Below are 12863 nucleotides of genomic sequence, written 5' to 3' on the forward strand. Positions count from 1 at the left end.
TGCCAGGGGTGGAGTGCCTTGTCTCTAGGTGTGTATCCACCTGCCTGACATCCTTGTGGTTGCTTTGGGCCTAAGGGTCAACTGCAGGGTGCACCTTCTGCCCCCAGGCCCTGCCCGCCTCCCTGCTGTCTCCCAAATCTCTCCTGGTGCCTGGGTTTGCTTCCAGAAAAGGAGGACTCAGCTGAGGGTTGGAGCCTCCCTCCTGGCACCCCCACCCCCCTGTGCAGGACCTGCAGCTGCAGGAAACATAAGTGCATTAATCAGGATGAGTGTATCTGGGTAGCAGGCTTAGGGAGACAATCCTGTTTATTGTTGAGGACTAAGAGACAAAGTCTGGAGATGCTCTGTACAAGTGGCGATGAGCTTCTAAGGGGGGAAGAATGGCAGAGAGTAGACACAATAACACACAGTATTATTCTGAGTGAGCATCGGCTCTTCATTCTAACACTGAACCAAGGAGAGACAGCCACCCTTGCCACTAAGGCTGCAGGAGAATGAAATCTCACTCAATTTACTGAATCAGTTTCTACAGGGCAGGCTGAGCAAGAGGTTATTGTTTGAAGCTGATGCAAGAAGCCACTCATGGTCCATTGGGGTCCCAATCCCAAGCACAGAGTGGGTGCTGGAGGTGGTCCGTGGTTGCTGATGGTGCTGGTCTTTAGGTCTTGGGCTTCTCCTGATTCTCAATGATAAGCTTGTCAGTCGAATAGAGTTGGCCAATGTGGACCTGAAGGCAAAGAACAGACAGATCAGGAACCATTGGACTCCATTAGCTGTGAAGGGTCAGCAAGAGTATTTCTAACATTTAAATGCAAATGTCTGCCATCACAGGGCCCTTCTATGCTGAACACCACACTGTGGGGCAAAGGGCAGTCGCCAGATTTGCCTCTGTGCTTTCCCTGCACGCTGGAGCCAAGCTGATGTACTGGCGAGCTCATGGCTGTGCAGTGCAGGCAGAGAGACAGGGCAGGGGTCTTTCTTATAAGTGAAAGGCTGGTTGCCTACAGCAGCCAACAAATAAACACGTGTTGGGTGAAAGAGCCATCAAACCCTCTAGGAGGCCTGGGAGGGCAGCCACAGCCCCTGGTCTTTGGGTGGACAGACCATGAACACCTACCATCCCGGACACTGCACTTCGGTGAATATGAAGACTCCTCCCTCAGAAGCTCTGCATTTAGGAGCAGAGGCAGATAAGGAAGGAGATAGCTGCCCTATGAACTGTGTGTGCTGGCAGAGGGCAGCACGCAGGACTAGAGGAATGTAGGAGCTGGGACTCAGCCTGAGGGAGTTAGGAAGACCTCTCTGAGGAGATGGATCCTAAGGGCGGGCTTAGGAGTATAGAGGGAGCCAAAGGAGAGGCAAGAGGCAGATAGAGGGAATGGCCCCCACAAAACAGCTAGTGTGAGATGAGGGTGCTAGATGCATTTGGGCTTATGGAGAATGTTAAAGACATCACTGGCAGTGAGTGTGGATGGGGTAAAGTAGAGGAGAGAGTACAAGGTAGACTAGGGGAGAAACCAAGATGGTGGCCTAGGTAAGCACCTAAGCTGCTGCCTCACACAATAATTTCAGAACAACAACTGGAGGACAAAACAGACATCATCCAAAACCCCTAGGAGGGCTGGCAGAGTGGGAGATCTGCAATTGGAAAGAAGGAGAGAGGCTCATGGATCGGATTGGGGGCTGTGGAGCGCTGAGGTAGGGAGACGCTTGTGCGCAGAAGGGCAGCCGAATGCCTGGCTGGCAGGAGGGCTAAGGGGGTACCCGACTGAACTGAACCCTTTCCGACTGCACTGAACCCCAACCCTGGCCAAAACCCCATGGACCCAGGCTCATACAGGTGGAGTCCGGACTGTAGAGAAAGACACCTGGAGACTCAGAGCCTGGGGGAGCCGGGAGCCGCAGCGGGTAGTCTGCAGTCCCCCCGAGTGATTGTGCGCAGAGAGGTCTGACTGCGGAGGTTGCAGTGGCCTCTCCATAGCAGAAGAAGTCAGAAGCTCCAGACTACAGAGACCCAACCCAATTCCAGGTGGGCCCCTGGGGCACCCACGCTCATGCACGGGGAATCAGAACAGTTAGGTGAAAACTCAGGGGAGCCGCGGAAGGCAGAGGTCAGGCGGAAACTCAGGCGAGCACACAAGGGCAGGGCTGACGGGAAGCCAAGAATGTCAATTCAGCCCTGAGACCCTGCCCCATCCAAGTCGAGCACAGAGGCTTTTGCAGTTTTGCAAGTCTGATCCTATAAGACTGTCTCCAATACAGAAGGTATCCCAGAGTAGACACAGCTGATACTCACATCCCATGGGCCTAGAGGTCAATTCCTCCCAGTGATACCAACAACAATCAAATCTTAACTACAACAAGGCTGTTCACGCAGTTCACAAAGGGGAGCACCAAGAGTGTCTAACTCAGGTAACTGAGGAGGCTGTCCCACTGGGCCATATAGGACACAAAATACACCAAGCAATCCTACCAACTCTGGGAAGGAGTGAAAATGCCGAGACAAGGAAATAGATCTCAAACGAAAGAGATGGAGGAGAATAAAAGACTGGATATAGAGTTCAAAACCATGGTTATAAGGTTTTTCAAGAATTTCCTAGAAAAGGCTGATAAATTTAATGAGACCCAACTAGAAATTAAACATAAACTGACTGAAATAAAAAATATACAGAGATCCAACAGCAGACTGGAGGAACACATGAATCAAGTCAAAGATTTGGAATACAAAGAGACAAAGGACATTCCTCTGGAGAAGAAAAGAGAATCCAGAAAGTTGAAGATAGTGTAGGGAGCCTGTGGGACAACTTCAAGCATACCAACATCAGAATTATGGGGGTGCCAGAAGAAGAGAGAGTGCAAGATACTGAAAACCTATTTGAAGAAATAATAACAGAAAACTTCCCCCACCTGGTGAAAGAAATAGACTTACAAGGACAGGAAGTTCACAGAACCCCAAATAAGAGGAATCCAAAGAGGACCGCACCAAGACACGTCATAATTAAAATGCCAAGGGCAAAAGACAAAGAGAGAATCTTACAAGCAGCAAGAGAAAAGCAGTTGCTTACCTCTAAGGGAGCACCCATACGATTATCAGCTGATTTCTCAACAGAAACTATGCAGGCTAGAAGGGAGTGGCAAGAAATATTCAAAGTGATGAATAGTGAGAACCTACAACCAAGATTACTGTATCTAGCAAAGTTATCATTCAGAATTGAAGGGCAGATAAAGAGCTTAACAGATAAGAAAAAACTAAAGGAGTTCATCACCAGAACCAGTATTATATGAAATGCTGAAAGGTATTCTTTAAGAAGAGGAAGAAGAAGAAAAAAGAAAAATTATGATCAACAAATACATAAATATCAGCGAGTGAATCTAAACATTAAGTGAATTAAAAATCTGAGGAACAGAATAAACTGGTGAATATAATAGAATCAGGGGCAAAGAAAGGGAGTGGATTGATAATTATCAGGAGGAAAGAAGTGTGGGGGGTGCAGGAAGAGACTGGATTAAAATTATACACATATAAATGAGGACAATGGCAGGGGAAGGTAAGAGCAGAGAGTGGGGTGGGAACTGGGTGAAAGGGAGCTATGCGGGAGCAAAAGGAGAAACAGTTGTAATAATCTAAGCAATAAAGATTTATGTAAAAAAAAAAAAAAAAAAAAAAGTAGACTAGGGCCAGGTCATGGATGCCGACTTATTTTGAGAAAAAATTTTAAATGTTAAAACAGAAGATGGACTTAGATTTGTGGTTAAAAATCACTTTATCTCGGTGTAAAGGCAAGAGCCCAGCAAGAGTGCAGCTGAGAGACAATTTGGCTTGAGAAATAAGGAGGTGATAGAATATAGAGTAGAGCGGTCCAGAAAATTATTTGGGTGACATACAAAATGGTGACTCATCAATAGTAAGATCAAGAACGACTGGTGTAGATATGATAAGAATCACTACCGCATTTTTGGTGAGGAAAGAAGGCTCAGAGAAGTCAATCCACAGAGGAACTAAGCTTAAAGCTAAACAGTGCCTTTTCCAAAATGCTGCTCCTCTATAATCCTCAAACCCATGTCACTGTAACAGCTGCAGTAATCACACTCTCTGATGAAGGGGTGCAACAGCAAACTGATTAAAACTTGAGATAACCACACATGCAATCTGAGCCTGCTCAATATCCATCTCTTTTAAAATGTGTGTGTGTGTGTGTGCATGTGTGCGTATGTATACAAACACACAATATTTTAATTTGAAATCATAATTTGCTTTTACAACTAAATTTTAAATATTTTTAAATTGATTTTTAGAAAGAGTGGAAGGGAGAGGCAGAGTGAAAGAAACATAGATGTGAGAGACACATTGATTGGTTGTCTCCCACACATGTCCCGACCAGGGCCGGGTATTGAGCTGGTACATGCCCTTGACCGGAATCAAACCCAGGACCCTTCAGTCCATGAGCCCATGCTCTATCCACTAGGCCAAACTAGGGGCCCACTAACATAGTTTTAACATATCGATAGAACTTGTTTCTCAAAGTTCAACATTCTAAAGCAGTGTTTCCCAAACTTCTCTCATGAGAATCACCTGTCTAGTTAAGTATACAATTTTACCTATATGTTCCCAAAAATTCTAGTTTCAGGAGACAGAGAGGGGACCCAGAGAAGCTTCAACCACTTCAGGAATCTGTATCAACTCCACCAGATGATTCTCATCATGAGAGAAGGTGGGGAAACACTGGTCTAAAGGATGGAGCCTTGTTTGAATATAGTTCAAGGTGCTCTTTTGCAGGAAATGCAGCTGTGGTATGGTGATCTCGTCCCAATCAGCTCCACATGAAAGTTGAAGATGAAGTGTGATCCAAGCTCAACTTTTAAGGAACTTTACATAAAAACAACCCTTCAAATTTATAGTCTAGTTTGGCAGAAGTATGAATTAGATTTTTTAAAGTTCCATTCAGATATGACACTTTTATGGCCGGTGGGGGTGGGTGGGAGAAGAATGAATTCAGATCTTAATGTTAATGATGTTAAGAGGGCATACAGATTAATATATTTTCACTTTATCTCGGTATTATAATAAAGCTGGTCCTTTGGTGGCTGCCTGCCCTCTGTGCATGAACTTCTCACTGACTGTCACGGGTCATAATTCAGTGTCTTTGCTCCACCAGGAAAGACCCACTCAGTATCCACTGAACAAAAGCCCACCACCCTTTGGGCCAGTGGTTGAAGCTTCTCTGGGTCCCCTCTCTGTCTCCTGAAAACACTTACTACACATCACCCATTCAACACTAGTTTGGCCTTATACTGTCACCATCTGTGTGCCTGTCTCAGTTCCTCTGTACGGCTATCAGTGATGATGGGCAGGAGAGACCACAGCATAGTTTAGGACTATACCAGACACCTAGTTCTAGATCCTAGGTCATACGCGATCATGAGTGCTTGGTGGTGAACTCCTAGTGCACATGTGTCAAACACAAGGCCCGCTGGCCAAATCCGTCCCACCAGGCCTTGCAATGTGGCCCGCACCGCGCTGTCATCACTGCACTCCGCTGCGTTTCCATCACAATGACAGTTTATGACTGTTCAGTAAACCATTCGGCCCGCGATTTAGGCTGGATTTTAGATTTTGGCCCCTTCTCTGATTGAGTTCGACACCCCTATCCTAGTGGAAACATGGAAACGATAAGGGCAAGGCAATAAACATAGCAACAGGACCATTTACTATAACAAAAATGTTCACCCATTGTAAGCAAAATCAAATGATTTAAATTAGGCCCAACAGAAGGTTGACAGTTATAATCCAATGTTACAAGGGATTAACCCCAAGCAATTACAGAAGAGGCAAGGGGAAAATATTCAATTCACAAAGGGGAGGAAATATCAAAATGTTACCTCAATGAGGATGAAAAAGATGAGGCATAATGAGGCATAAACATTTGTGTAACAGTTCTGCCGCATTTATTTGGGCTATAAAATGTGCCAGCACACATCGGGGGCTAGCTGGGGACGGATGCTGCAGTGCTAATGACTAATGACAGTCACTTCTGAGCTGCAGGTGAGAGGAACTGGTTGGTCAATGGCAGTGAGGAAGTGCAATTAGCAGCTTCAATTTACAGTCCCTCCAGAATCCCAAACTGGCTCGAATCAGAGTATTACCATGCATAAATTGGTCATTACAGCTGATCACATTTCTATAAGCTTTAGGAGCTGGCATTATAGTCTAAGGAAAATACACAGATTACCCAACTGCAAGTAGATGGATGACTGGATGGCCTAGAAACGCTTATAAGCTCTGAGACTCATTAGACAAACAACCTGCTGGGGAAAGGAGGAAGGCCCCCCCAAAATAGTATTTCCTACAATGTTTCAGGTCTTCACTCCTTTCGCATCTGAAGCATTGTGCTGCCTCCTGAGCAACACACCTCAATCTGATTGGACTTAGGACTGGGTTCAGTTGCAAGGGGCTGGGGCAGGGGAACTCTGCTACTTCTGCCTATTTCACTGGGTTGTTATGAGAATCAAATGAGATACTAGACTTGAAGAAAACGTAACAATTGTCCCACATACTTCCAGGGTCTAAATACATTAAATATCTTCATGCTGTTGGGAATATTACATAAGAATAATACCAGGCATGTAGTAAGGGCTCATTAAATGTTACTTATGTGCATGGCCCATCTATTGTCAGGCTGAATATCACAGGATCTCCGAGGCTCATCACCCTCTGCTGTAAGAGTCTGTGATTCTGTGACTATTAAACCCACCCACACTATGGAGAAAGGGTGTGAGGGATGTCTGAGACCATTACCTGGTTTTGAACTTGAGCCTCCTGATCTGTACTTGAGTCTGTTTTTCAGAGGCTCTGCTCTGAGGGCGCAGTTTTCTGTCTAGGGAGGGCCCAGCACAGTCTTGTGTGAGGAGATGCCCTATTGAAAGTTATGGGGGAGATGTTGACACCTGGCTTTGCTTGGGAAGCACTAGGGGGTAGAGTGTCCCTGCTCTCTTCCCTTTCTGAGGATGGGAATACTACCCATCAGGGATGATTCATCTGACGGGGGCAGTGCCAAATCTGGCATTGTTATGATTATTCCAGAGGCCCAGTGCACGGATTCATGCACAGGTGGGATCCCTCAGCCTGGCCTGCACCCTCTAGCAATCTGGGACCGCTCAGGAGATGTAGTAGTACGTGAAGCGGCAGGTGACCAGGGAGGAGCCTGAACTGGGCCGGGTGCCACGCTGCTCCCACTCATCCCAGCTTTGCTGTGCCACTGCTGCTAGGTAGTGCTGCCGTGGAGGTGGGAGAGGCTCCCACTGCTGCAGCTGAGCTCCCCAGTCATGAGCCAGGCTTCTGGCTGAATAGTGCTCCAGCTGTGGGAGCGTACTGACCACCAGGGGGCAGTTCCTGAATTGAGCATCTGGCCCCTGGTGCTCAGTGTGCATCATAGTGACAAGTCAACTGATTGTTTGGTTGCTTAGGCTTTTATATATATAGGCTATTACTACTAAAAAATAACGATAATGATGATGTAAGTAACAGTAACCCTTAATCATATGCAAGACTCTGTTCTAAATGTTTAATTAAATCAATTAATTAAAAGCATTTAATTTTTTTAATCTCACAACTTTATAGGAAGATACTATTATCCTCATCAATCTACAGGCTTTTACATGCAAACTCCATCTTCGGTGTTTACTCTCCATATTTGGAAAGAGTATGATTGCTCGGATGGACTTGCCCTTCCATTTCACAAGTCAGAGGTCACTGCCTCAGTGGATCACACTGAAAATATGAGAAAGACAGTCACAACAAAAACACACCTAGACATAACCTTAATGAGAAATGTGTATGATATTTAGAAAAAACCAAAATGATAAAACTTAGAAATATAAAATAAGTTTTAATGGCCCTGGTTGGTTTGGCTTAATGATTAAGAGTGTCGGCCCTTGAACTGAAGGGTCATGGGTTTGATTCTGGTCAAGGGCACATCTTCAACCGCAGGCTTGATCCCCAGACCCAGTTAGGGCACATGCAGGAGACAACAAATCAATGTGTCTCACATCGATGTTTCTTTTTCTCTGCCTCTCCCTCCCCATTTCACTCTCTCTAAAAATCAATGGAAAAAAACATCCTCAGGTAAGGAAGAATAAAAATAAAGTTTCAATGAAATCAGAAAATGCAATGTTCATGGAGAGACTAAATCATAAAAAATGTCAATTGTTTGACAAATTAATTTATGTTTAACACATGACAGTAAAAATCCCAGTGGGACTTACTGAGAAAATGACTTTAATGTTTATTTGAATGAATATGAAGCCACTTTGAAAAGGAAAGTATTAAAGCATTTTTGAGATACAATTAAAACAGTGTGGCACTAGTTTAAGAGAAGAGAAATGAACGGGATAGGAGAGCTGGAAACCAGACCTCCAGGAACAGAAGTAGTTAACACACAGACGTGAGGCTCGGCTAGAAGAGGCTTCAGGAACTGGAGCACCTGTAAAGCCTCCTGTGGATCTTTGTAGCTGACGTGTCCTGCTCCATAAAATACTTATGCTCACTTTAGTGTGGAAATGCTATCACACGCTGTAGAGTAACCCTGGCCCTTCCATAAGATGCACTTTATTTATCCTGCCTTTGAGTGCCTCCTTATAGCCGGCTGATGAGGCAGATTTTTTGTTTTTGTTTTTTAATGTGTTTTTATTGATTTCAGAGAGGAAGGGACAGGGAGAGACAGATAGAAACATCAATATTGAGAGAAAATCATTGATCGGCTGCCTCCTATGCACCCCATACTGGGGATGGAGCCCACAACCTGGGCATGTGCCCTGACTGGGAATCAAACCATGACCTCCTGGTTCTTAGGTGGACACTCAACCACTGACCACACTGGCTGAGCATGAAGAGGCTGGTTTTTAAGGTGTTAAACTTTCCTAAGACAACTACACTTGATAGGGGCTTTGAAAACCCCCTAATCCTGTAAGCCACCAATACAATGAATCTTTGAAGGTAGAATTTTAGCTTTTGGTGACTTGTCAGGCCACGTGTTCTGCCTGTTGCATGGGAGGTAAGCAGACTGCTTTTCTGACCTATAACCACATGGACAGCTTTCCATGCTGTCTGCAATCCACACCACACTTCTCAAGACCCCATCACAGCCTTGTCACACTAGGACAAACATTTTCCAAGTAGACCAGTTTTATCATACTTTATGTCCCTAATAATTTTTGAAGAAGCAAACTGAAATAGGGACACATGAAATTATATACATCCCCCGTCCCCCCCCCCCCTCCTGGTTTAGCAATAAGAGATTTTATAAAACCTAAACTTATGAATAAGATCTTCCTCTAAAAGTAGCTCTCAATGTGCATGCCTTTTTTCTTCCTTGAATCCAGTACCCTAAGTTGATTTAAAAAATTATTACATAGAATGATATTACTACTTTTAATTTTGACATTATTTTACGCCATAGAAGAATGCCTAGTGTGCAAACTAGATTTTTGAAAATTCCATTAACAACTAAATGTGCGGGGAGAGGAAGAAGGCCAAGAACCCAGGATGGCAGGGACGGCAGCTTCCTCTCCCCTCACACACCTCATCTTAGCTCAACTCTGCAAGCTTGGGTGTGAGACACTGGATGTTCCCAAAATGGGGGCACTGGTGAGGAGCTGACCTTTCATTCCTCTGTGACATTAGGGCAGAGTGATGAACAACTCCCACCTCTTCCCAAATCCCACCTGGAGTTAATAATCAGTGTGTTTCATCCTTGCTAGCGGAGACCAGAGGAGGCAGATGCATGTATATGTACCACACATTGCTGTCCATTCTTGTTCCAGCATCATTATTAACAAAGTCTTCTCTCATTCTCAAGGGTCCTGGTTTGAAGGATAAATTATATGGTTGCCCTAATGCTTATCCACTGTTGTCCGATTTCTAGGCCATTCCATTGTTTTCTGCATGAAAAGATGTTAAAAAAAAAACACACAAAAAAACCAAAAAGCCCAGCACGTGATGGCCTCTTTCTTTCATATTCCGGGCCATTGGAGTAAAGGAAACCAAATCATTTTAATGGGTCCCAGAGAACTGGCTTTAAAGGAGCCTAAAGTCATGGGCAGCTGGCAAGGGTTGCCATCCACAAGCACACTTTCTCTGTGAAGCGATACACACGTAGGCGGTGGTTCCGAAAAAGCCCTGGCCCAGGACCCCAGGGCCAGCTGTCCAGACCCTAGGAGTTCTTATCAGGGAGGTGAGGTGGGCCATGCTGTCTTTCCCTGATTGCACCCTCAGTGAGAAAGGGCACTTAATCCAAGAGGTTCAGGCTGAACCTTCATTATTATTATTTTACAATTATTGTAAGTATTTTTTCTTTGCAGTGGATGAATATTAAAACAAAACAACCGAGATAGATATTTACCTCATGCACTTTGGGTGCAGCTACAAGACCAGAGTGGGGGAGGGAAGTGCCTTCAAACCTTATAATGTCCCTCTAAGATGCCTCACTGTTGATGAAGGCCAGGGATCACATCTTCCTACCCTCTGCTACCTGATCTTTAGAGGTGCTGGGCATTGTGAGTGATCTCTACCTGCTGGTCCAGACCCCTGTTCAGGGAAGGCGGACAGTTATACAACAGGAGACAGGTGCTGGCTGTCTTCCCATGGCACTCACACATTCTCCCTCCCGTCCCGAGGGCTGGGCGCAGAGCTGGCTGTGAGTCCTGGGGTTGGTTGTGAAACATTATGTAACTAAGGCTCTGAGCGGCGGGCGTCCAGACACACCAGCATATCGCACTCAATATCAGCAACACTGCACTCAGTCACCAAGACCTTCTTGGAACTGGGCAGAACTTAGGACCCAAACATTACGTCAGAATGACACCTCGCACTTCTCCGGGATGGTGAGAACAAGAACCCAGGCAAAGTGCCAGATGTGCCACCAACTGTCAAGCTTCTGCACTGAACTCAGGACTGCAGGTCACCAAAACCACAGCAGAACCGCATGGCTATCATTAGTTACCAGAAAAACTATTACTGGGGGCTGCTGGACCAGCTAATGTCGGGCGTATATTTATACACGTAGAAAAATATAATGTTTTGATGGGAAAAACAGGCATCCTTTTTCAAATAATAGTAAAACAAAGTATGCTTCTAATGATAAGCACCAGGTACAACAGACAATCATCAAAGGCACAGAAAAGTAGAGTTCCCAAACTAATAAAAGAGGGAAAAAAGGAATGAAGAACTATGTGATAAAACCTCCCAAAAATAAAGAACGAGAGAAGAGAAAGTAAACTATAATAAATAATAGAACAACATGGAAGCAATGAAACCAAGTCTATTAGCCATTCTATGAAATGTGAACGGACTAACTGAGGCACATAACAAAACAAAACTCTAACAAAAGTGATAAAGACTGAAAATAAAGAGATAAATTAAGATATGCTAGGCACATTTTTGGGAAAAATACCAGTTTATATTAACAATGGACAAGGCAGAGTTGAGTCTAACAGCACTAAACTGAATTATGAGCAACATTTGCAAAAAAGATATGACAGCCATAAACTTGTAAGCAGAATATAAACCCTGAACTATTTGAAATGAAAGGAGAAATTGCTAAAAATAAAATTATGGTGGGGAACTTTGATATTTGTTTCAAAACTGAATAAAGCCAGTACATTTAAAAAGGTAAGACCTGAAGGATTTTCACAATACAATAAACCAAATACACGCAGATGTATCTTAAAGGAAATATAAAATAACTTGTCCATAAAAAATTTACAAACAATAAGCATTAAAAAAATTGGTCGAGGACTTACTTGGCCAAAGAAAACATTAAAAAGTTTTCCATTTATCATGTTAATTTACTTTAAAAAATCTTCTAATTGATTTCAGTGACCAAGGGAGAGGGAGAGAGATATTTTGTAGAAACATTAATGATTAGAGAGAATAATTGATCTGCTGCCTCTTGCATGTATATCCTCTATAGAGGGGTTGGGCCCGAAACTAGGGCATGTGCCCAGACCAGGAATCAAACCGTGACCTCCTGTTTCTAGGTTGATGCTCAACCACTGAGCCATACCAGCCAGGCTAATTTAATTAAAAAAAAATTTTTTTTTAACATTAGCTGCCATAGAATTGCCCATAGCTTTTATTTAGAGCATATTCTTATTATACTTTGTAATCACTAAAAATTACATTGTAGAAAATATTACCTAGAAAGTAATTGTTGAGTGGGGGAAAAAAGCAGGATATAAATCATAATTGAGAGGCAATCATTATTATGCCTTGGCCTCAAAACTATCCTTGATTTATACCTTTATCTTCATCCAGCCATGGACTCCTAATCTACAGATCAAGATTCAACAGCAGATTCTAACTTTTAACCTAGCTCAAACAAGTTTCCATGGTTATAATCTACTCTGTGACTTTTAGGACCCCAGTCAAGAGAGAAGGCATTTTTGCACCCTATTTCTGCCTCTCTGGGAGTAAGTCTGAGGATCACTTGCTTTACTAGTTAGCAATACATATTTTGGAAAATAACATTTACTGGACATGTGCCAGGCCTAGATTCTTTACTTAGTTTCTCACTTAACTTTTATAGGTACTCTATGTAATAATTAATACTTACACCCATCTTATGGATGAATAAATAGAATTAGAGAAATTTAGTAATCTGTCTGATTTCACAACTGGTAAATGAATTATGGAACTGACATTCTAAGTCTTCTGGCTCCAAAACTTACAACCCTTAAAAATATGTATGTATCCGCACCCAAGTTTTATTACTTTAATAGAGTTAAACAAGTACATCAGAGGTCTGGGCATGAAAGCGAGGCAACAAGGTCAGCTCCTGGGTTGGAGATGAACCTAGAAAGTGGTTGGT

General features: G+C 43.6%; 1 protein-coding gene across 2 annotated transcripts in view; it reads right to left on the bottom strand.

Moving 5' to 3' along the window:
• Positions 1 to 274: 274 nt before the first annotated feature.
• Positions 275 to 12863, bottom strand: part of LYRM4 (LYR motif containing 4) — a 112809-nt gene continuing 100220 nt past the window's right edge. The window contains exon 3 of one of the 2 annotated variants that reach the window (XM_036446287.2): positions 275 to 727. In XM_036446287.2, coding sequence (XP_036302180.1) covers positions 659 to 727 — 69 coding nt within the window. In that variant the 3' untranslated portion in view covers positions 275 to 658. Of the gene's footprint in view, positions 728 to 6860; positions 6915 to 12863 lie in introns of those variants that run through there. The other variant, XM_045584233.1, reaches the window with a different exon arrangement.

Source organism: Pipistrellus kuhlii, unplaced genomic scaffold (assembly GCF_014108245.1).
Source record: "Pipistrellus kuhlii isolate mPipKuh1 unplaced genomic scaffold, mPipKuh1.p scaffold_m20_p_2, whole genome shotgun sequence".
NCBI classification, from domain to species: domain Eukaryota; kingdom Metazoa; phylum Chordata; class Mammalia; order Chiroptera; family Vespertilionidae; genus Pipistrellus; species Pipistrellus kuhlii.